This window comes from Cucumis sativus, chromosome 2, assembly GCF_000004075.3.
Source record: "Cucumis sativus cultivar 9930 chromosome 2, Cucumber_9930_V3, whole genome shotgun sequence".
NCBI classification, from domain to species: Eukaryota; Viridiplantae; Streptophyta; class Magnoliopsida; order Cucurbitales; family Cucurbitaceae; genus Cucumis; species Cucumis sativus.
In genome coordinates this window covers 3,300,287-3,324,902 of record NC_026656.2, presented here as the reverse complement: position 1 = coordinate 3,324,902, position 24,616 = coordinate 3,300,287, and the positions used below count along the sequence as shown (strand labels likewise).

The 24,616-nt window shown below is 33.2% G+C and overlaps 4 protein-coding genes and 4 non-coding genes across 11 annotated transcripts; 3 read left to right on the top strand and 5 right to left on the bottom strand.

Moving 5' to 3' along the window:
• Positions 1–199: 199 nt before the first annotated feature.
• LOC101209626 (60S ribosomal protein L18-3) lies at positions 200–2,574 on the bottom strand. The gene is made up of 5 exons (XM_004144725.3): positions 2,419–2,574; positions 2,232–2,321; positions 930–1,058; positions 645–827; positions 200–515 (listed from the first exon to the last, which is right to left on the bottom strand). The coding sequence occupies exons 1-5, from the start codon at positions 2,419–2,421 to the stop codon at positions 357–359; spliced, it is 564 nt and encodes a 187-aa protein (XP_004144773.1). The 5' UTR covers positions 2,422–2,574; the 3' UTR covers positions 200–356.
• On the bottom strand, positions 1,250–1,331 carry LOC116402269. Its single transcript, XR_004214783.1, has one exon. It is a non-coding gene; the product is annotated as a small nucleolar RNA snoR53Y (small nucleolar RNA).
• On the bottom strand, positions 1,523–1,620 carry LOC116402321. Its single transcript, XR_004214835.1, has one exon. It is a non-coding gene; the product is annotated as a small nucleolar RNA snoR69Y (small nucleolar RNA).
• LOC116402320 lies at positions 1,759–1,853 on the bottom strand. The gene has a single exon (XR_004214833.1). It is a non-coding gene; the product is annotated as a small nucleolar RNA snoR69Y (small nucleolar RNA).
• LOC116402261 lies at positions 2,015–2,107 on the bottom strand. The gene has a single exon (XR_004214775.1). It is a non-coding gene; the product is annotated as a small nucleolar RNA snoR69Y (small nucleolar RNA).
• A 2,919-nt stretch (positions 2,575–5,493) lies between the features above and the next one.
• Positions 5,494–9,790, top strand: LOC101209871 (F-actin-capping protein subunit alpha). Its single transcript, XM_004144726.3, has 10 exons — positions 5,494–5,661; positions 5,787–5,902; positions 6,400–6,489; positions 6,999–7,063; positions 7,564–7,725; positions 8,016–8,094; positions 8,245–8,322; positions 8,603–8,677; positions 8,754–8,789; positions 9,320–9,790. Exons 1-10 carry the CDS (start codon positions 5,559–5,561, stop codon positions 9,425–9,427), a joined length of 912 nt encoding a protein of 303 aa, XP_004144774.1. The 5' UTR covers positions 5,494–5,558; the 3' UTR covers positions 9,428–9,790.
• Positions 9,791–11,278: 1,488 nt separating this feature from the next.
• LOC101210116 (heparan-alpha-glucosaminide N-acetyltransferase) lies at positions 11,279–18,675 on the top strand. Of its 3 annotated transcripts, none has more exons than XM_031880744.1 (14): positions 11,279–11,445; positions 11,568–11,714; positions 13,065–13,202; positions 13,836–13,917; positions 14,895–14,971; positions 15,050–15,165; positions 15,249–15,366; positions 15,605–15,721; positions 15,826–15,917; positions 16,364–16,430; positions 17,160–17,241; positions 17,342–17,433; positions 17,574–17,717; positions 18,277–18,675. In XM_031880744.1, exons 1-14 carry the CDS (start codon positions 11,443–11,445, stop codon positions 18,421–18,423), a joined length of 1,422 nt encoding a protein of 473 aa, XP_031736604.1. In that variant the 5' UTR covers positions 11,279–11,442; the 3' UTR covers positions 18,424–18,675. The 3 variants fall into 3 exon arrangements, with proteins under 3 accessions (XP_031736604.1, XP_004144775.1, XP_031736605.1); XM_004144727.3 differs by having other exon boundaries at positions 11,279–11,477; XM_031880745.1 differs by having other exon boundaries at positions 11,281–11,477; positions 13,065–13,123.
• A 1,322-nt stretch (positions 18,676–19,997) lies between these two features.
• Positions 19,998–24,419, top strand: LOC101210367 (26S proteasome regulatory subunit 6A homolog). Of its 2 annotated transcripts, none has more exons than XM_004144728.3 (10): positions 19,998–20,190; positions 20,438–20,554; positions 21,235–21,342; positions 21,678–21,869; positions 21,963–22,154; positions 22,397–22,515; positions 22,594–22,681; positions 22,881–23,000; positions 23,242–23,382; positions 23,954–24,419. In XM_004144728.3, exons 1-10 carry the CDS (start codon positions 20,074–20,076, stop codon positions 24,029–24,031), a joined length of 1,272 nt encoding a protein of 423 aa, XP_004144776.1. In that variant the 5' UTR covers positions 19,998–20,073; the 3' UTR covers positions 24,032–24,419. The 2 variants fall into 2 exon arrangements, with proteins under 2 accessions (XP_004144776.1, XP_011648845.1); XM_011650543.2 differs by lacking the exon at positions 19,998–20,190 and adding an exon at positions 21,036–21,133.
• Positions 24,420–24,616: the final 197 nt, after the last annotated feature.

Below are 24,616 nucleotides of genomic sequence, written 5' to 3'. Positions count from 1 at the left end.
TATTCAAATCGGTATGTATAAATAATGATGTATTTTATAAAAGAAAAAAAAGAACTTCCAAATGAATCCAAGATACTAAAATACTTTCCAAATATCACAATCCTCCCAAGGTTTTTCATCATATCCTGAAAGAAACGCTAATAAGTGATTAGAAGTAAAACAATCAGATGAAGATAATTGAGGGGGGGGGGGGGGGAAATTGCAAAGTCTTGAAACAATATCTTTCACCGAATCCGATTTTGGTTTTTATAAGAAGAAAAACTTGTACTAAGACATGATAGAGTCTCACATAATAATATTTCTTCAAGTCTAGCAAAACGTGAATTTTTTTTCTCTCACAAAAAGGGTTGAACAAATTAAACTCGGTATCCCCTGCTGTTTCTCTTTCCTCTGGCTCTCTCAAACTTCCTTCCCTTTGACCTCACGTACGGTTTCGTGTGGCTGTGAGGCACACCAGGAGCAGGACCGAAGTGTTTCACAGCCTCACGAGAGTTCTTCGGTCCACGAAGAAGAACCTTCAAAAGCAAAATGAAAACAATGCTAAGTCTGAGCTGGTGAATAAAATATGGGCATGTATGAATGACATTCAATAGCCTTGTGTAAACATAACAAGTGTGAGAGATAGATGAGGCTTGTAATCATACCGTATTCTGGCCAAGAGGAGCCCTCAAGGCAAGCTGGTCGAATGTCAAACACTCACCACCTGCCTTCTCAATTCTGGCCCTTGCGGTCTCAGTGAACCTCAAGGCTGTAACTTTCAATGCTGGGACTTCGTAAACACGGATGTCATCTGTCACGGTTCCAACAATGACAGCAATTCTCCCTTCCTACACCACGTTAACCACAAGAGAACTTAGACAATAAAAAGTATCTCTTGCAAAGCTGAAACCAGATGTAAAGAAAATGCAATGCATAATAGGAACACACACCTTTCCATTCATGTACTTGATAAGTCTGGATAGTGAAATTGGTGGCTTGTTCACCTTGCTCATGAACAAGCGCTTGAGGATCACTGCATTGAAATTGCTTCCAGTTCTTCGGACAAGAAACCGGTACAGCTGAATTCAATAAACAAGATTATAGATATGTTATTTAAGCAATCCGAATAAACATAATTACATGACAAATGTGATAAAAATCACATGGATCACATCATAGCTGATTCCAACACGGTGAAAATGTTACAATAATCGATAATGCAAAAAGGCAGAGAACTCTTCTGGAAATAATTGATTTAAGATTGTAGGCCAATTCCCTCAGAGATAACTTGAAGATCAATCATTATGTGATCAGTATTAGCATGGTTAAATATGTAAAACATCACAGGGAACAAACCTATCTCTCTTTCAGAATGGAAGAGAGTCTTAGTTCAATATCTAAAAGTCCAAACATCATTAAAAAGACACATAGAGAAAAGAAGCCAGAGTCTGAACGAAAAATGAAGCCTAGGGAATTACTTATTTCCCAACTTCATATTACTTTCATATTCAAGAGGAAATGAAACAAACTTCTGGGTAGAATATTTTATGCTCAGATAAATATGTGGATTTAGTCAAGTCCTTGACCTTTAAAAAGTCTCATAATGAGCTGGGTATCACATATTTCATCATTGCGGCAGCAAAAACAATCACATTCAAATCAATACAGAACAAAACGTTTAAAAATTACAACTTTAGAAATCAAGGTTCATTAACGTCCTATAATAAACAATATACTTTACTTCGTAATTCGAACTGAACAACGACGTTTAAATCTAAATCTGTGCTCAGATAAATGTGGAAATAGTTCATTCCTCGACCTACAAAAGATCTCATAATGAGCTGGGATACACAGATATCATCACAGCATATAAATGTTCCTCTACTTTCTAATCAAATGAATAAAAGTTCCAAACAATGCTTGCAAAATCAAACTCCAAACTCCGAACTCCATTGTTTCAAGGTTCATTAACGTCCTGTAATTAACTATATACTTTACTTCGTAGTTCAAAATAAACAAGAATATTTAACTCTAAACATGAGCTCAGACAAATGTGGAAATAGTTCATTCCTTGACCTACGAAAGATCTCATAATGAGCTGGGATACACAGATATCATCACAGCATACAAACGTTCCTCTACTTTCTAATCAAATGAATGAAGTTCCAAATAAGAATTTATAAAAAAAAAAAACCACATGAAAGCAAGAGCTCGTAACCACATCGGAACCAATGAAGATAAGAAACACCAACCTTAACGAGGAGCTTGAGGTAGATATCATCGGACTTGGGGGCAGTCCTTTTGGTCTTCTTGCTCTTACCTCCGGCTACCAGATCGATACCCTGTAACAAAAAGAAAACTCATCTCAGACATTGATCTAGGCCATTGAAAGCAGAGAAAGAGGATGGAAGATAGGAAGAGAAAGACGAAGAGACGGACCATTGGAGCTTTTGGTGGAGAAACCCTTGTCTTGAGCGACGGCGACGGCTAAGAGTGAAGCAAATGGTTCTTAGGGTTTTTAAAGAATACTGGGGCAAATATGTGCATCGGCGGGTTTAACCTATCTTCAGAAGATCAATCCTCACCGTACACGTGTCTCTCTATGTATTTTGAAATTTAGTTTCGGGGTTTCATAATCTAAACTTTTTAAAATAAAATAAAATAAAAGAACAATACATTTTTGTTGGTTTATTGTTATTTATTACAGACATTTTCGGTCTTCAATTTTAAGTTTAATTTTAATTTTAAAATATTTTTTTATAAGTATAACAAATCGATAAATATTTATAACCAATATTCAATTTTTTTTTAACATCTTTTATAACCAAATAACATTTTTTAAAAATAATACCATATTTATTGATTGATAACAAAAAATCATTAATTTTTAAAAAAATATATATGCGTATGAAAAGGAATGAGAAACATGCAATATTTAAAAAAATTGGTCGACTTTCTAATTACATCTAGATAGCATGCAATACTCTAAATTATAAGAATTAGAGTTTTACAATGAATAACCCTTTTAGTTTTCGAGTCACTAGAAATTTCTCAAATCAAAAACTCAAACCACCCCCTAAAGTTTATCTATACGAAGAACCGGGTTGTGGGACAGAAGGAAAAAAAAAATTGAATAAGAGAGATGAAATTTTAGGAAAGGTAAATAATTAGGAAAAAAGACTCGATAGTTTTTTAAGTAAATGAAATAAAAATGGCAAAAAAATCTCGTTTTATAAACTCTTGAAATTTATGCAAGTAATTGGATCATCTAAGCCCAATATCTCACAATCCATTAACTATTAGTAAAATTATTCTCCATTCAATTTTTCTTAGTGGGATGAGTGTCATCACGGCCAGCGTCCACTTAGCCCATTAAGAGTTAGTGAGATTATCAAACAAATATATTTTTTGATTTTGTTATATTTATAAAAATTTATCATATAAAGTGTTTGTTATTTAAATTTTAGTTTTGGTTTTTCACTCCTTTTTCTTAATTTGTTAACTGATTTTAAATAATTAAAAGATTTGTAATGATTTTTATTACTTTAATTTTATTTTATAGTAATTTCAAATTAATTAATAAAAGTCAATAACAAATATTCAAAACAAAGTATTTAGAAAAAAATAGTATTAAAAATGTAAATGTTAAAAGAAAACAAAAACACATTTAACATTTTTTTAAGCCTTCTTAACTAAATTGAAATTATATTCAAAACTTAACAACAATAATTTTATTTATGGTTTTGATTTAATACTTTCCATATAACTTAACTTAAATTGAACTATTAAACGTATTAATATAAGTTGAAGAGTGATTGATACTTAATAATATTGATTAAATTTGAACGTTAATATGAAATATAAGGTGAAATACTAGCATGAAATAAGCTTAACTGACACCTATATGTACCCGTAAACAATAGGTTTCATGTTTAAATCTCCCCCCTCTCGATATAATGTGAAGTATATGATTTAAACTAACATATTAATATTTAAATTTTCAAGCAATCTTTCTTTTCTCAAAACTCTATAAATGTATAAGTTTTCTCAACAATGACTATTTTTGAGTCCTTAATAAGTTCAAATCAAACATTAGCAATATACCAATATGCTTATTCTGTTTATATTCAATTTCACTACCTTTTATATTATTTACAACAATAAACACACTTTCTAAATAACAACATGGTTTAAAGTTAAGCAACCCACGTAAACTAGTATAGTCACAAAACTAAGCTCATATAGGCCACGAACCTCGCTAGGAAATACATTTGAGCTAAGGTGGATGATTGAGAATCAAAAGAGATGAATCGAGGTCAATCAAGTTGTTGAAAAGACAATTAAGTTAAATCAATGTTAATTAGGACAACTCATTCTACATATGTAGCATATATACTGATGTGAAAAGTTATAAACTCGAGGGGACAACCAACTCTATTGTCAAGACAATACATCTTATCAACGAGCTTAGCTCAATATTACTTTGTTATGGGATCCACACTTTTGACCCCTAGGATCCACATCTCGATATATATTAGTTAAGTTCAAATCTTATATAAACATTATAGAAATCTTAGCCGAATGTATGTTTTGGATCAAACATTACACAAACCCTAAACAAAAATTGACACTGATGGATTTTATTGTAACTAGAAAAATTATAACCATTATTGTAAATAAATATGTTGGTTTTACTTCAAAAGTAAGTTATAGACTTTATTATTGGTATATACCTATTCATATTGGAGTTAATACATGATCTCTTGTTTAACATTTCATGTATACTTATAAGTAAACTAGAGATATAGATTAATCTTCAAAATTAATATCAAAACTTTCATTTATAAATATATCAACGAATTAACAATTATTTTAACAATCGTTGATGTGTACTATGTAAGCAATTGTATTGAATTTTCAAGATTTTCGTATTTTTATCGAACCAATATTATCATGAATGATAATGTTTCCATCTTAACTACGAAACCGAATGATTATGGTAACGTGTTGAGGTTATCGCTTAGGAATTCTTTTGTACATGTTGTTGCACACAAAACTTTACAATCTCACATGTATTCAGTTCTCCACATTCTCCTTATCTTAATTGGTTTTGGCCAACTTTTGCAGACATATTCATCGCAATATTTTGGTGGACATTTATCTAAAAGTAAAGTAAAGTGTACATTTCAAATTTAATCCTACAATCTTACTCAAGTGGGTCCAAGCAATAATTTTACCAAGTGGGTCCAAGCAATAATTTTACCAAGTGGGGAAAAGCTTAAAATTTACTCATAAAATAATGCTCCATTTTATTTTTAAACGACAAATCGAAGTTCCACTTTCGACACCATAGTTGGGCTGGGCCCAGCCCAGACATAAAAGGCACCTACGACCTTCCTCTGACACATTACGACACGTCGGAATCATATTACGAGCCGGTCCAGGAAAACCGGGTCAGATAAAAACCCGACCCATTACAGCTCAGACTGTTTTCTCCTTTTACACCGCTCCACCCTCTCTCCCTCCTTCAGTTTCAGTTCATTTGAAAAATCGGCTAAACGAATTTCTATTTTTCGGCAATGGCCGATGAAGAAGTGGAGCTCAGCGACGAGCAGAAGAAGGAGATCGCGAAGTGGTTTCTCCTAAACGCTCCAGCCGGAGAAATCCAATTCGTCGCCAAAGGTCGTCAATAGTTACATTTCTGTTCACGTAGATGTGTAATTTTGTATATGCATTGTGTACGGTCATTTCGGTGATTGTTGTTGTTCGAATTGTGTATTTGATGTTTCGTGTTTATTAATTTTCAGATGTGAAGAAAATTTTGAACGACGATGAGTTGTACCACGAGGCAGCATCTGAAGCTTTTCCTCAGTACAATAAATCACATATGATTTGTATTGAAATGCCTGGTCGAGTAGGAGATGTAAGTTTCTTATACGGATAATGTTTTTGTGCTGCTCTTTTCATTGCGGATAAGGTTGGGAATTAGTTTTTGTGGATTCGAGATAATTGTAGTGAGTGGCGTGAAGAAACTGCATCTTGTTTTTACTTCATGTATCAGGTTTGCTTTTGTTAAATTTCAATTTAAAATAGTGTTTTCTGGCACTTTTGTGTGGTTTTGGCATTGTTATGCTGTTTTTTCTTGGAAGTTAAATGAAATACTCTCCAGCCCCGTCCAGATAGATGCAAAAACTTCACAAAATGGAGTTACTCGGCACGATTTCGTGCATATCTAGTGAAACAAACTGATATAGGTATTCAGTTCAGTAGGTGGTTGTAAGTATTAAAAAATTAAGCATTCTAACAATTTGTGAAAGGAGAATCTGATTATAATTATCTTGGAATTAAGTTCTAGAAAGCTTTCACATTAATTATCTTGTTTTCTTTATGCTTCTCAGTTCTCTCATGTGATGAATTCAGGTGATTATTACACCGTTCAATGAGCTTGAAGAAAACGAGTTCCTTGATCCAAGAACTGCACAAGTTGCTATAATAGATAATATCAAACAGGTACGGGTTCAGTCTGAATCAATCTAAGCAGAGTAACCATTTTATGGACTTAAGAGTATAATACTTCTAAATGGCTAAACGTGAAATTATCTTTTTACTTTCTTTTGACGTGGAGAAAGGAAGAAAGCATGATCACAAGATTGTCTATAGAAGTTATTTACTTACTGTAGGAACTTGAGTATTTCTACTTTGTTTGCCATTTTAAGGTCAATACCATGGGTATTCTTAGTTGATGTTACATATCTTAGACATTGTCTGTTGATTTAATCCGTATTAACAAAATCAGAAAACCTGTCTATTTAATTATGCATGAAAACTTAGGCCAAATTGTTAGTTACATGTTATTGAGTCACGTCTTCTGATTTATTCTATTGACAATGTGGCAACTAAATTCATGAAAATTACTTACCTCTATACTTCCCTGTCCCCTCTTTCTCGTTTGAATCCAGCTTTCTAAGTTGTTATATTATTCGATCTGTTTTTGTTAATTTGGTGGTTAATTGGCTTAGGTATGCACTGAAGTGAGACATGCGCTGGATGAAGAACTCCCCTCTGCATATGTTGAGGAATTTCGGTAGGCTTTAAAATTTGCAGTTTGAAGAACTGAAAATTAGTAACCATCCTTGTTGGAGATTTCTAATGTTAAATGATTTGGTGGATGTGAGTTTTAAAATTTGCAGCATATGAAACCACTACTTTTTAAGCTAATGGCTGATATGGGTCATGTAATAAAATATAGTAGGATCAAGCAATTAGGACTATGCGGTCTCCTTGAAATGGATAGTGCTTATATCAAGCTGTCTAAAATTTCTCCTTTGTTGAACAACAAATATATGTACTTCTATAACATATTTGTAAAATATTGAGCCATTTTTTAGCAGACATCGACCATTCCAGGTCAAGTGAGGATCATACACCTAAAAATTGTCTTGGTTATCCCTGAAAGATGAGCCACAACCATTGATTAGACTTTGAAGAGAGTATGGAATTGAAAATATGGGACAAAATGAAACAAACTAAAGTAAATAAACCTGAACATGTCTTTTCATTATTTTGTGTTCTATGTTATGGCAGATATGCTGTAGATATGGAAGTTTCTCGATATGTTGGGGAAGCATATCCAAAAGGTGTTTGCTCAGTTTACTGTGTAAATGGAAAAGACGCAGAGGGACCTGAATCTGATTTTGAGCTTGCTGTGGTTATTGCTGCTGCTAGACATAGCCCTCAGAACTTCTGGTGCGTGCATAATCTAATCATCATTATATTCCTTAGCAACTAACTTCTTGGCTCGTTTATTTGTCTTTCATGTTCTTGTACTTTTTCTCTTTCTTTACTTTTTGTGATACGCAGGTTTTGAATAATTAAGTATCATCACGTGGCTATATTGAATTTATTTTAGTTACAGCATATGTGATGCTTTTGGTTCATTTGTTGCTGATGACATTTCAATTCATTAGTGTTGACGAGTCATTTTGCAGAGTAAGTTCAATTCATTTTATTTGTTGCCTGTTTACATTCTTGTGCAGTAATGGAAGCTGGCGTTCTACGTGGAATATTGAGTTCAAAAGTGATTTTCAATCCCTTGAAATAAAAGGGAAAATGCAGGTATTTTCTGTTACTTAATCCAAGTGCACTATATATTTGTGTCTCTTTCTCACTCTCTCATTTCTTGGATTTCAACTTTATTTATTTTAATGTTTTATTAAAACCTCAACATTCTGTATTTTGGGGCTCTTTTCTCTCAACTCTCTTCAGGTGGGTGCCCATTACTTTGAAGAGGGAAATGTTCAATTAGATGCGAAGCATGAATGTAACGATTCAACTGTCCTACAGGTCATGACACATTTGAAAATTTCTTTTTAGTTATTATTTCTAGTTAGTATGGTTACCTTAGATGGAGTCAAACGTTTGGTTGCTTTTTTTGCTTTTTACATCAGTTTGTATAGAGCATTGGACATCCCAATAGGCAGTGCAGCATGATCATGTGAAATGAAATTTTCATTTATTCTATCAAAATTTTCAATTTGTCCATCAGATTTTTTCATTTTTTCTCAGCTTAAATAGGGCATGAGCTCGCTTTTCAAATTGTTGATATTTGTTACATTTGTTTTAGGCTCCTGAAGATTGTGCAGCTGCTATAGCCAATATTATTCGTCATCACGAAGCAGAATACTTAGTATCTCTTGAGGTTCTTTGTAAATCCCTAATCATTATTAGTTATTGGGGTTTCTAGGAATTTTAACTAATGCTTCTTTGTTCGACAGACATCCTATTCAAACTTGCCAGATACCACCTTCAAGGTACTATTTTGCTCTTGGGTGAAAAGCTTTTGCATTTCTAGAGCCCTTCATTGGAGTAAAATTTGTTTTGTTATGTGAAATGAATTTCGTCTGTTATCCCATAATCTTTTCACCATCTGATCCTAGTAAAAGTTGGAGGGAGAGAAATTTTAAAAATATTCTTGACTCAAGGAAGTGAAGAAGTCATTTTGATCTTTATCTTATTTTTGTCCTGAACTGTAAATATGATAATAATAATACTAATAACTCAAAAAATAGAATGAGTTTGTCAATCCTATGCAATGTCTTGGAAAAATTACTTTTATCATTTTCAAAACCACTCCGAAAATGTTTTTATACATTCCAAATCAATTTTAATATCATGAAAATTGCGTTTAAAAGTGTGTAAATTATACATTTAATTGATTTTGAGTGATTAAAGGTGTGTTTCGGAGTAATTTTAAACATGACAAAAGTGCTTTTAACCATTCTAAAATCACTCCCAAGCATGCCTACTTCATTGATTTTAACCATCTTATCGTGCATTGTAGGATCTTCGAAGGAAGCTTCCCGTTACTCGGACCCTATTTCCATGGCACAATACCTCACAATTCAGCTTAACAAGAGACATTGCTAAAGAACTCGGAATTGGAAAGTAAATCCACAAACATCAAAATCTCAGTATCTTTGTTCACTTTTACAGGTAAAAAACAAAGACACTATTCTCATTCCATTCCCCTTTCGTTTGCTCCTAAATCACATAACTCTGCCTTTAGAGTTAGTTTCCTTATTTTTTTCCACTTTCCTCGATATTTGGTTCCTCGTTTCGATGTCTTCCTTGTAGTAGTATTCATTCTTGTGAGTTGTATAGCTGCGAGCGCAACAGGTGCGTGCTACCGTTTGTAAGTACTTACTTATAATTTGTAAAGTGATGGTCATGTGTTTTTGTTTGATGTATTGCATTTGATTCTGAAATAGATTGTACAAGTGTTTGCTTCCTTCTTCTAGTTCTTTTCACCTTCTATTTGCCTTTTTGTTTTTCTTACTTCATTAACAGTCCATCAGTGCTTGTTTGTTTAAAATTCCCTGACAAAGACCATATAATTCTAATTCCTCTTTACTTTTGTAAAATGAGACTTTCCTTTGGCAAATTGCAAAAAACCATGTGGTGGACTGATAGTTGTGGTTGTTGTATTTCTTCAACATGTTGACATTTCCTTCGATATTGTTGCATTACTACGCATTCGATATTTTACCAAGTGAATCAACATTTTCATAATTTCATGAAAAAATAACGAAGCATAAGAAATCATTAACAAAATTTAAATATAAATATTTTAACTAGCTTAATATGTGTGACATAGCTATTTATATAACTTTTTTAGAAATATTTATTGAATTCGATGTTTTATTAATATTTCTACCAACATTCCCATGAAATTGAGACCTCCAAAGCTACTTAGAAAATTGAAAGAAAAATGTATTCTTGCCTATTTCACCTTTCTTGTTCTCACAAGTATGCATTTTCTTTACCTCTTTTATAACTTTTCTTTTTAATCTAAAGACCTTGTATTTTATAAAAATATAGAACTACAAAAATTTCAAAGTATGAATACAATATTATATAAGTATAAAATTGTCTCCTCGTTTAAAATTTATCACTCAACTGATCACATCAAATTTTTAAGACTATTCTAAACCATTTTTCATACCAAATGGCAAGTTTGGAAAGCATAGAATTTCTCTAGCTCAACAAAAATGTATCACCTCAATCAACCAGCTTCATTTTTCTTGTTAAGTCACACCAATCAAATTAACTCATATTTCTTGTTAAATCATAGCAATCAAATTAACTCATAGACCATTTCTAATATCTTTCAAAACCTTCTATACCAAACAATACATAGATATAAATGTTTTCATACAAAAAAGTTGACTAAATTATATATAAAAAAAAATTCACCAAACTTTACAACAGATAATATATAGAACCAATTTTAAAATAAACTATATAGTTGTTCTATTTTTTTTTCTTCATACATGTGTTCGCATGTTTATTTTAAATTGTCAATTCTTAGTTTACACCCATCTTTTTGTTAACCAAAATTTTAATTTAAAACATACAATTTCACAAAATTTCAAAATCAAAATCATTTTTAAACACACGAAAATGATAACTAGTAAAATAAAAAGAAAACGGCTCACACATAACTCGTACAATTTTGATAAATTATGCAAGTGTTTAAAATCATCTAATGCTTTTATTTTTCAGCTTTCTTCTTCTTTATTTCGTACACCTTGATTAAAATGTACAAATTTATTTCTTTTGGATAAACAAGTGTCAAATAGCTAATAAAAAGGAAAGCAATAGGGTGTTGAAAAAAAAACTTTGAAAGAACGTTATCGAAGATGAAAGAATTATTGTTAGTTGAGTTTAAGTTATTTTGGAAAAAAGATTTGAGTTGTAAACCAAACCAGTAATTAATTAATATCCATTCATAGAACACATTAAGAAAAGACCCGCACCCGCATGAGGAGGAAGAACAACTTTGGCTTTGCTGCATTAACTCACAAACAAAGCCATAGCCTTCAATCTTTAAAGCTTTTCTTTCCTTTTTAGATCCATTTCAAGAAAAATCACTGGAGCTCTATTTCATGAGCCCCACCATGGATCATGGTAACAACAGTCCAAACGAGATTTCTCAACCTGTAATTAGTTTCACTTTTCTCTTCTTACATTTCAATCATTCACTCTCTTTTTAGCTTCAGTTGAGCTAATTCATCACTTCACTTTTGCAGCTCATTTCCATGGAAGAAATCAAGCCCGATTCCACTTCTCACCACCCCCACCGCCTTATCTCGGTTGATTCCGATGCTTTGCTCCCAAAACCGGTGAAATCTAAGCGTCTTGCGTCGCTTGATATCTTCCGAGGTCTCACCGTTGCGGTACTTCTCTTTCCTCTGTTCTCCCGCCGCCTCAGCTAAATGATGTATAATTAAATTCGTCTTCATCCATAAACTTAACTTTTAGGTCCTCTTCGGGTCATTTTCCTTACTTGGGTCTTCTTTGTATTTTAGTGCACAAGTGAGGGGAGTTTTAGATGATATTTAATCAAATTTGCCTTCCTCCATAAACTTAAGCTTTTGGGTCAAATGGGTGATTTAAAAGTTCCTTTGGTCATTTGATGGATTATTGGACGATACAAGAGAAAATTTAGTAAAAATAGTTATAATGTACGCGTATATAATCAGCAGTAGCTTTTCTAGTTGTTAGTTGATAATTGGTTAGCAGTTGCATAGTTAAGTTGTCTTTGATATAGTACTGATTACTATCTTGTTTTTGGTTTTTTTGAATCTGTGTTTGTGAGGACTATTTCTTTTACTATGGTTCTTCATCTATCTCAAAGAATTATTTTGACTATAACACAAACTCAAAAAACACAAAAATAAATTTTTAAAAACCAATTTTTAGTTTCTAAAACTTCGTTTGGATTTTGAAAATATTGGTAGGAATTAGATAAAACAACAAAGAAACTTATTGTGTTTGGAAGTAGTATTTTTAAATTTAATTTTCAAAGATGAAACTTGAAAACCCAATGATTATCAAACGTTGCCATAGTTGGTTAACCATGCTCTATTTATACTTTATGGAGGGCTATTCTCTTGTATTAGCATTTTATTTTATTTTTTGAGTTTTAAACTATTTTATGCTAGATTGCATTAATTTCATTGGAGAAACTTGGGACCACACAATTTTGTTTCTTTATACTAATTTTTGAAACATTACTCAATCATCATTGCTGTAGTATTTTGAAAACTTTGAATCGTTGATAAGTACCGGCCACAAGAGTGATGGGAATTACTTTGAAAGTGTACAAAGAAAGGAAACGTATAAGGATTAATCTGGCTTGTTAGGTGATGAACAAGAAATTGAGGGGAAGAGAGCTCTTTTGATGAGGTTGTCAGCAGCCTTTGGTATGACTAGAATAATTTGACTGTTGGGTTGATGTGGACTTGTTGGCTTATGATTATTTTGACCTGTGGTTTGGTGCCACTGTTGAAGGAACTAGAGTTGAGTACAAACAATCATAGTCTGATGGAATCGACCATTTGTCTTCAGGTCTTTAGAGTACTTGGTCAAGTTGTACGTACTAGAATTGATAATCACTTTCATGTAGAACTCTTTGAATACTCAAATATCATATTGATGCTTATATAATTAATTAATTTATCATTGAGCTTCTTAACATTTGGCATTTTATTTATCGGGCTCTTCAATGTTTATGGTGCTTGTAGTTGATGATTTTGGTTGATGATGCCGGGGGAGAATGGCCTATGATTGGTCATGCACCATGGTATGGTTGTAATCTTGCGGATTTTGTGATGCCTTTTTTCTTGTTCATTGTTGGGATGGCCATTGCACTCGCCCTGAAGGTTCAGCTCTTTCAAAATAATTTTTTTTCTTGCAATGTTTTAAAAAGCTAAAGGCAGCCTTGAGGCTTTTCCTTTCCAAGAGGTGAGGCATAAGCCTCAAGGCGGTAGGAGGCGTAAGCCTCAAACAATGAGTTAAATATATTTTATAAAACCTAAATTGGTGTGATCAAGTATTGCTAAACATGATAGTCATATAAAAGTGTAAAAAAAAACTTCACCTCCACAATGTTCACTTAATAAAAAACTCTAAAGGGACATCTTTATCATTATCAATACTGCTATTATTAGTAATAGCATTGATTTATACTATATATGTTTGCTTTCAGCAAAATAGTCCCAGTTCAAATTGTCAAAACTCAAACCTTAATATTTTTGAAGAATTAGGCAAATCACTATTATTTTTCTAATCACTAGGCGAGACAGAGATTTTAAGCTTCAGTGTGTTTATGCAAAGGTGTACCTCTTATGGTTCAACAAAGGCATAAGTCTCGAGGATAAAACTTAGAGCCTTGCCTTGAGGCAAGCCTCAAGGTGTAAGCCTCAATAGCTTTTTAAAACATTGTTTTCTTGACAGCAATGTATGGGTGGATGTTTTAACACTGTTCTCCATTTCTTGTCTGGTTTTATTTATAGAGAATACCTAACCAACTTATGGCCATTGAAAAGGTCACTCTTCGAACTTTAAAGCTCCTATTTTGGGGCCTTCTATTACAAGGTCAGTTTTGACTCCAACTCTTCTACTTTTAGTGTAGTGCACTAAAGATTGAGGTGCAACCTGCTAAACTCTTCTTTTCAATGTCACATCTTGTGCCGTTGTAATGTTCTATTTGATAACTGAAAGGTTACTTTATGTGAAAATCTGGTGGGAGGATTATTGTTTCTGTGAATTTTTGTTATTCTACGACCATCTATTGACAATCCAAGCATGAAAAGCTTGACGTGTTTCACTTGGGTTGTGTGGGACTGGGAGTCTCTACATATGACGGGTAGAGCCAGTTATTATTAGTACCAATGGTTAGATAAAGTGTATTCTAGGAGGAGCAAGGAAGTGGTTAGAAAAAGTGTATTCTAGGAGGAGCAAGGAAGTTCTTTAACAATGTATCTAGGAATTTTCTAACCTCCATGGGTCATTACATAATGTCTTGACAGTGAATATTGGTATTTGGATAGAGAGAATTTCTATTAGTCTTTTGGGAACCACTAGTTATAGCCATCTCGAATGGGCCTGAAGGTTTCTTAGGTTTACTTTGTCTACTTCTGTAATATTCATCTAGAAGTAGTTTATAAATAAATACCTATCAGTTATATTTGAATAAGTTGAAAACTGCCGTCCTCAAGAACAGAGAAAAAGGATTCGAATTGAATGATTTTTTCAAGTGATAATAGATTTGAACAAGACTAAACAGTAGGTTGTTCTTTGAGACAGTATGTACATACATATATGCGCACATACACTCACGTGTTAATCCTCCTTTTTTTCAGTGTCATGATCTTCACTGCAATGGTGATAAATTAAGGTCTCTACCTTTTGATTATTGTTGTTAGTTGAAAAGGCTCTTTTTACTGGCACTATATTGTGGAATGTCATTTTTTTTCTATACTACAGTAACATCACCAACAACAAAATGTAACCAATGCAATTAGCTTATTTTCCTTAACAAAATTTGACTTTACCTCAACTATTTTGTTAAGGTGGCTATTCGCATGCGCCAGACAAACTGACTTATGGTGTTGACGTGAGAAAGATAAGGTTATTTGGCATTCTCCAGGTATTTAAATATGAAGCTTGGTATTTTTTTAAAAAATGATTACAGGAGTTGCTAATATATTTTTGAGTCCTTTTATAGAGAATTGCTCTTGCATATTTGGTTGTGGCATTTGTGGAAGTACTTTCAAGAAAAACACAATCCAATGTTCAACCATTTAACCACTTCTCTATATTCAAGTCATACTTTTGGAATTGGTAATCACTTGCATTACAATCGATCAGTTATCTTTATTCTTTTTTTGGTTGCAACGAGGGTGATTTTCTTTCTTAAATTGCAGGCTGGTTGGAGCTTGTATTCTTGTTGTTTACTTTGCTCTTCTTTATGGAATATATGTTCCGGATTGGCAATTTACTGTCACCGATAGCGAGAGTGTTTATTATGGAAGAAACTTCACTGTAAGTTCTTTTAAAAATTTATTATTATTATTATTTTATTTATTCTTTACCATCCAAGTTATTCTCAAATTATGAGAGGCATTGGTTATTTGCAATTATTTGTCCAATTGACTTCACGGTGTTTGATCTTCATCTTGATACAATATGAATACAAACATTTTTCTTGAATACTATTTATCGAAATGTTTTTTTTTCTCCAAAGTCTAGATTTTCTAAGCTATTTTCATATCAAATTTAGGTAGCATGTGGTGTCAGAGGAAATCTGGATCCTCCATGTAATGCTGTGGGATATATTGACAGAAAAGTGCTGGGAATCAATCACTTGTATGCCCATCCTGCTTGGAGAAGATCTGAAGTGTGTAAATATGTTATTCTTTTTTGAATTTCATAGAGCTATCATAAGTTGATGACATAAACTTTTGATGGCTTATAATATTTTGTATGGTTCAAGTGCTGCAGGCTTGCACCGAGAATTCTCCATATGCAGGGTCTTTCCGAGATAATGCTCCATCATGGTGTTTTGCCCCATTTGAACCTGAAGGAATTTTAAGGTCCGTCATACATATATAATTCAGTATTATGGATTCTGATTTATTTAAAAGTTCTAGACATGGCGTACTCAATTTCTGATTTTTTCCCTAATTGTATTTGGATATGCCGTGTTTGTTGGAAATAATTTGGTACTTGAGCATATAGATGGGTTTACTAGATAGAGATATGGAACATTAAGACGGTGCTCTCCCCCTCTGATCGACATCCCTCTAGAAAAAATCTTCCCATATTCTGAAGTATAACAAAATCTGCTCAGCAATGCTGAAGTTTTTTATAATAAGGTCAAAATCATTTAATTTTGCAGCTTCATTGAACAGAGAATGAAATAAAATGAAATGTTGAAAAAAATGCCTACTTGTTTCTTCCTTATGAGAAACTTCTAGACAGTAGTTATAAAACTAGATTATTTTGAATTTCATCAAGGATACCATGCTTGCAACTGCAGCTCTATATCTGCCATTCTGTCCACAATCATTGGAGTGCATTTTGGGCATGTTCTAATCCATTTTCAGGTTAGCTTTTGTTCATTCTAGTCTTTATGGTTTGAATTTTGGTTTAGTTTGGGTTTAGTTTGATCCCTATGATTGTGAATGTATCCTTTTAGAGTTTCTATAACTGTATTAGTTAAATCTTCCAAAATGCCCTTTCTATTATTGAATACTACCATCTTTCTTGCATTACATAATTTATTGCACATCTTTTTTACATATTGCACATCTTTTTTGCATATTGCAAATATGACAAATATGACAAGTAATTAAATATAACATAGGGTTATCAAATGGCTATCAGAGGACTATCCTCTTTTAAATTTGCTACTTTTGCAATTTAGAAAATGTAGTGACATGGGACCTATTATCATAAATCTTTTTGCTATTTTTGCAAATGTCCCTAACTTATTTAGATGCCATAGAGAGATGATGAGCTAAGGATTAGTATAAGATACAGGAGATATGTGAGAGTTGAATTAGGTGGGTCTCGTTGCACATCTTCAAAAACTCTAGTCCCATAACTCATCTTTTCCTCTCTTTGCTACATCCAAATGTATATATAATAAATGAAAGAAGCATCTGGTAAAGGGTTGGGTAGGAAGAATGTTTTGGAGGATTTAACCAAGGTGGTTATAATTTAACTTATAAAACTATAAGGATGGAAATGAAACAAACCTCAAACGTGAAGTAAAATGTTAATCAAACTTTTTTTTTTTTGCAATTCTTTGCATGTCATTTGACGCTCCACAGGATCACTCCGCTAGGCTGAAGCAATGGGTTACAATGGGCTTCACTCTTCTTATCTTAGGACTTGTTCTTCATTTTACTCACGGTGTGGCTCATCACCCCACTGTCAATTCTATGCAACTTCTGCTGTGTATAACCCATCTTCATTTATTACAAATAACAATGTACATCTTTGATCAATGCAGCAATTCCGTTAAATAAACAGTTGTATACATTTAGCTATGTCTGCGTGACATCGGGAGCTGCAGCGTTGGTTTTCTCAGTCTTCTACACTTTGGTACTTATCTTCTTCTTTAAACTACCTTCGACTGGTTTATGGACAACAATTTTGTACTTCAATGCATATGAAGTTCTTCAACTTGATTCCTTTCTCCACTGTGGTATAAAGATTTTGTTTTCTTATTTGGACTGAGTCAGGTTGATATCTGGGGCCTGAGGCCCTTGTTTCTACCATTGGAGTGGATCGGGATGAATGCGATGCTTGTGTATGTTATGGCAGCTGCTGGCATTTTTGCAGGTTTCATCAATGGGTGGTATTATGATGATCCCCACAACACACTGGTCCGTTCTTTTCTTTGTTGTTTAAAAAATAACTTAAAACCATTTTTCAGTTGTAAACTATTATTTGATAAATTATACCCTTAGATAAAAAAGCAAATGGAAACCGCTCTGAATTGGTCTAGTTAATAAACACTGTGGAAGTATTAAATGGCTTAGCTTAGAGGGAATGAGTTTAAACCATATTGCCCGACTGCTAGGATCTAATTGGTCCGACAAATTACCTTGACAACATTATGAAGTAAGATCAGGAACGATCGAGTTGCCCACAAGCTGACTAGACCTACTCACAAGAGAGGATACAGCCCCTTCCCCAAAAGATAACATCATTGTAGAAACATATATGATTTTTTTTCTAAAGAAGACCCAAATAGCAAAGATTAACTTTTCATATTAGGCAACACCAAATCCAGCATCTTTATCGACAATAAACTTGTCTTAGTTTTTAATCAAACAAAAACTGGTAGATGAACTGAAATCCATTTTCTACATCATAGTTCTTGTTTCCTGAATATGTTATAGTCCATTATTAACTGTGTAACATATTACATATCCATGGCAGATATATTGGATAAAGAAGCATCTTTTCATTGGAGTTTGGCATTCCAAAAAAGTGGGTATTCTCCTCTATGTGATATTTGCAGAGATCCTGTTTTGGGGCGTCGTCTCTGGGATCTTGCATCGGTTTGGTTTATACTGGAAGCTGTAAGATAGTTTTTCTTTTATTGTTCATACAGATTGATTGTCTTCTCTGTGTTATTGAAAAAACTGTTTAAGCTTCTCTTTTTTCATCAAGCAAATAGGACAGATCTTAATGGTCGATGTTGATTATATACTCTTCTTAGTTTAGCAAGGTCTCGTGAAAGGAAAGAAAAGGGGGAATTCTAAACTTTCAATGGTCAGACAGGTGGTTGGAGTTTTCGGAATATGATGGATGGTGATAACATTATTTAAAGGAAAAGCAATCCTTTTAAAATTAAAATGTGAGAAACGCCATGGACCCATAATAAGATAGAGATTTGAAATTCTAACTTCTTAAGAGGGAATGGGTAGATAGACGATTGTCCTCTCCTTCCTAGTTTTTAAATCGGAGAAGTTATAGGGGGAGGTGATTGCAAAAATTGTTTGTTCTCCCAACCTTAATTGAAGGGGGAGATGTTTATCTAATAATTATCAAACTGTACTACTACTACTTTGAAGAGGTAGCAAAGGAGAATATATTTCATAAGAACCATATACCTTAATTTCTTGATTAAAGGAAAATTTCGTCTCAAAACAAAATTTGTAGGTGTGAAACACAATTTTTAGGGATCTTCCTTTAATAAACTTTGTGAATTTGTTTAAAATTTGATAATTAAATTGAATGTTGTTTTCTTATTGGGATCTCAAATCATATATATATTTTAAAAAAAACTATAGTAACTAAATCTTCTCCTATTCTTGTTTATTAATTTTTGTTCATTGTTTCTTAGTTACCTTCGAGTTTATTGATACATGATTCTAACGAATCTTTCTTTGAGTATACCAAAAAGTCCAACATAATCAAAAAAGTTTAGCAACCAAATCAAAAATAAAATTTATAAGTTGAATCACATAAAAATTGAAAATTTGAATTTACTAATTTTAAAAAATCAACAAAAGGTATGGTTAAATATAATGTACAAAATCAACAAAAGGTATGGTTAAATATAATGTACAAGATTGATCCAAAAGATCTACAATAAAACTCAATTCGAAAACAGAAAGATCGGTCGTTAGATCTGAATGAAAATTATGGATTTAAGATGACAATTGATCGAAAATAACAAAAGTGAATAGCAAGCGGTGGTGAGTTCAAGAGAAAAAAATGTCAGTCTAAACAAAAACAAACAAAGAAAACGTGACGAGAAAAAAAAATATAGTAAATTTATTTTGATATCATGGTACAAAGAGAGATATTGATATTTTATTCATGTTGTCGAGATATTTTATTCATGTTCTTGTGAAATGTATGAATAAAAAACTATCAATAGACATTACATGAATTTACAAAGAATAAACAATATATATTTAATAATAATTTGACTCCCTAATACTTCTATTATCCTAATATTATGGTATTTAATGATAATTACCCTTCACCAATACTCTACTTTCTATGATTTCTTCAGCCCAATTGTGAACCTATTAAAATAGGCCCAATACACTTTAAGCCTAATTGTGAAACCCATAGGCCCATTAAATTCCCGGCCAATTAACACTCTTCCAAATTTCTTCGGCAACAAGTTTAAAATCTTCTATTTTCTTCTTCTTTTCTTCCTCTCTCCATTTCAACTGGTTTCGTTTTTGCTTAGCTATTTTCGCAAATTCAATTCCATCAATGGCAACTGCTATGGTTGAAGATTCCAATTTCGAAGATGATCAGCTTACTTCCATGACCACCGACGACATTGTTAGGGCCTCTCGTCTCCTCGACAATGAGATCCGAATTCTCAAGGTCCCCATTTTTTCTTTTTCTTCTTTAATCACTTGTCTAATCCAATTCTTTCTCTCTCTCACTCTCTCTCTCTCTTTTTGTCTGTGTATTACTTATGATATCACCATCTTGCATTCTTTTGGACTCTTTCTATCTGATTTTCTTTGTATGATTTTTTTCTTTCTTTCTGGCGGTGTTATTTTAGTTAGTGCTTCATGAAACAATGGTGACTTGTTTTTAATTTTTCTGACTGGTAATTGGAGTGTAGGAGGAGGTGCAGAGAACAAATCTGGAGTCGGAATCAATCAAAGAAAAGATAAAGGAGAATCAGGAGAAGATCAAACTCAATAAGCAGCTGCCTTACTTGGTCGGCAACATTGTCGAGGTATGTTTTTTTGGCATACTCAAACGAATTATTTTTCTCTCTAAATCACTTGTGTACGAATTTCGCTTCTTTTTTGTAGCAAGCCAAGGTCGAACTTTTTCTGTTTATATAAAATATATGAAGTGCGTATTTATTATTCTTAATTCTAACTTGTATTCGAGCTCTAATTGGAATTCTACATCAACCCAAGGAAGCGCATGGAGAAATTTCACATTATTTAATCTTGAAGTGGATTTTGGGGAAAGTATGGTAGTGGATATTATGAAATAAAGAATTCTAAGTTATTTCATAGGTAGTCAAATGGCCTTAATATTTATTTATGCTTTGTTGTTTATTTAATTTAATTTTTTCTAAGTAACTTGGGGTTTTTATTGCGTATATTCTGTATTGAAAGGTGATTTTTTGAAGTTTCTAGTATATGAGGTTTAGAGATTTTTATGCAGTCATTTTTCTTAAGAAGTTGCTGCTTCTCTTCCTTCAGTTTCGCCATGTTATGGTGTGTTAATCATGGATGAGTTACTGTGACTTTTTATTCTACATTCTCTTGGAACCAAGGTTGATGTGTTACGTTTAATGCTTGTAAGGCTGACTTCATCTCATTTTAATTGGCCAAGTTGGCCTTGGGTGATAATTTGGTCACATTAGCTGAACTCTGTTCTTTCCCCTTGTTGATTTTTCAGATTTTGGAAATGAACCCAGAAGACGAAGCGGAAGAAGATGGTGCAAATATTGATCTGGACTCACAAAGGAAAGGAAAATGCGTTGTACTGAAGACATCCACTCGCCAGGTTTGCTATGACCAGATTCTTTTATGTGTTCATATGATGTTCTTCCCTTTCTCACTGTCAGTGCTAGAATGTCAGTAAAATTTCAACTACAATTTAGGCTGGCAGCAACATAATTGGTGTAATATTTTGCAATTTAAAAGTAATATCGTTTCTAATTTAACTGATTTTGTTCTCCGACTTAAACTGTAATGCTGAATCATTCGATATGTTAATTGCATGAACTAGGGGAGGCATATATTCTTATCAATATTTCTTTACTTTGATTGAAGTCACGGCTCTTTTATTATCTAGAAATTGGCAAGAATTGTATTAAATTATAATGATCTTGGCTGCAGACTATCTTTTTACCTGTTGTCGGGCTCGTGGATCCCGATAAGTTAAAGCCAGGTGATTTGGTCGGAGTAAACAAGGATAGTTACCTTATTTTGGATACTCTGCCATCTGAGTATGATTCTCGAGTGAAGGCTATGGAGGTTGATGAGAAACCTACAGAAGACTACAATGACATTGGAGGGCTGGAAAAGCAGGCACTTTCAGACACTTGATATTGTCCATTAGTTCATTTGTTTGAAGATCATATTAGATGCCCTTTTTAACTGAATGCTATATTAATGGTGCAGATCCAAGAACTAGGGGAGGCTATTGTCTTACCCATGACTCATAAAGAGCGATTTCAGAAACTAGGAATTCGTCCACCTAAAGGTGTGCTTTTGTATGGACCTCCTGGCACTGGTAAAACTTTGATGGCACGTGCATGTGCAGCACAAACAAATGCTACCTTCTTGAAGTTGGCTGGCCCACAACTTGTACAGGTAAAAATTTGCTTGGGAAAAATAGTTTATTTGATTTAGAAACCTCGGAAAATTAGCTTCCTTTCATCTTTTTTTGGATATTAAGATGCTTTTCTTTGCATCATACTTTGTTAATGAATTTAAAAGGTTATTTTTTATGTCCATGATTCTGTTGAATTGGCTTCATGTGCTTTTTTACCCATTTATCTCTCTTTCCTTTTACTAGATGTGTCTATCAGCAATATAACTTGGAATTATTGCAGATGTTCATTGGTGATGGAGCAAAACTTGTTCGAGATGCTTTTCAGCTTGCAAAAGAAAAGTCCCCATGCATCATTTTTATTGATGAAATTGATGCAATTGGAACTAAGCGATTTGACAGGTTTGTTCACGTTTTCCCCCCCTCCGATATTTTCATATAGCTCTCTGTATTATGTATTTATGATTTTCTTTACTACAGTGAAGTAAGTGGAGATAGGGAGGTGCAGCGAACCATGTTGGAGTTGCTCAATCAACTGGATGGGTTTAGTAGTGATGAGCGCATCAAGGTTTTCTTTTGCCACTTTCTTGAATTATTTTGATGTCGTTCGTGTGTGATTGTTTCACCTTTAGCTAGGGTGGTGGGGGCTTATGTTTATTTGATTAGGCATTTGACTTCTACTTGAATCTCTTTGCTTTTGGGGCCATGCAGTATTTCATGATGTTTCATTTTCATTTTTTGTTAAGTTAGAACTCCTATTATTTCAGGTTATAGCTGCAACGAATCGTGCTGATATTCTTGATCCGGCACTCATGCGTTCTGGTAGATTAGATCGGAAAATCGAGTTTCCTCATCCAACTGAAGAAGCGAGGGCTCGAATCATGCAGGTTCTTATGTTAATCTTAATTCTTATGTTTTGTTGCTGCATTTTATTTTCTCTCTCAAAATTATGATGGGAACTTCAGAATTGTAGCCTATATACTATATATATATATATATATATATATATAAAATAATTTCTTAACCTAAGATGAGATAACAGGCCGTTCTATGCTTTGCTCATGTTATTCCATGTAAAATATATATTTTGTCATTTCATAAATATTGTTGCAAAATACAATTGTTTAGATCCACTCAAGGAAGATGAATGTCCACCCTGATGTCAATTTTGAAGAACTAGCTCGGTCAACGGATGACTTCAATGGTGCACAACTGAAAGCAGTTTGTGTCGAGGCCGGCATGCTGGCTCTTCGCCGTGATGCAACTGAGGTGCTCCTCTCTCTGTCTCTCTGTCTCTCATGCACTTTATTCCTTAATCAACATATGAGTGTTCTGTTCTCTCCTCAGGCATCTCTGGCTGCTCTCAGCCTCTTCCTTCTATATGCTCTTAATCATGAGGTCTTTTAGGAAGTTTCATAGGTTCTGGATTGAAAGCCTCTTAGTAGAGAACTTGATCAGTGGAAAACCCTTGATGTCTATTGGAACTGGCTTCAAGATTTTAAACTTATAATACACGAACTCTCTTCCTAAATCAGTACAAAAAAAGTATAAAATAAACAATAAAAGTTTAATCTTACCTTTTAGAATTGTGTGCTTGATGAACTTTGAAAGGTATTGAATTTTCAAATTGTGCCTACTAAGTATGTGATGTTTAGAAATGCTTAGTGCTGCTTGAGTTTTCAATTTAGAGGCTTATTAGATACTTCTTCATGAATCTATTAGACATCAACATTAAAAAATTTAGGGATTCAAATTGTAATTCAACAAAGAAGGCTAAAAGAACTACGATGATGAGGGTGTTATGTATGTGGCTGAAACTTTCTTTTGGGGCTATAATTAGGTGAACCATGAGGACTTCAATGAAGGTATCATCCAAGTTCAAGCCAAGAAGAAAGCAAGCTTGAATTATTATGCTTAAGATATCTACCGACGAAGACCGACAGTCGTGAATCTGGCAAATCGAGAGGTAAAAAAAATGTTGCTTCAAGCAAGAAAGACGATCATCAACAAAGACCCGAAAGTAGATGCTCAACTTTCGCGCAGTTCGTGTTCTATGTTTTGGATGTACGATAGATGAGACCAAATCGAGGCCATTATGCTGCTCCTCCAAAGATTTGTTTTTTCTTCCATTAGGCAATTCTTGTGGTTATTTTTTAGAATTAGTTTGTTGTCTGTTGTGAAGAACTGAAAAGCAATTTGAATCTCAACACCACATTGATAGAATTCATTGATTGTTCTTTTTGTGTTGTAAGACAGTTTCTATAAGTTTAAATTGTCAATTTTGTTTGAGGTTTTTATTCTTTTAATTTCTTCTCCAAATGATATTGTTTTTAATTTCCCCTTTCTATCTCTGATGATTTTTAAGTATTAATGTTAGAAATTTCTATTTACAAATTTGGAAATAACTATATAAATGTATTTTTAATTTGATTTCTTAAGGAAATATGAAATATTGGCAATAAAAATATTTAGGAAGATAAAAAAAGTAACAATATTTGATAAT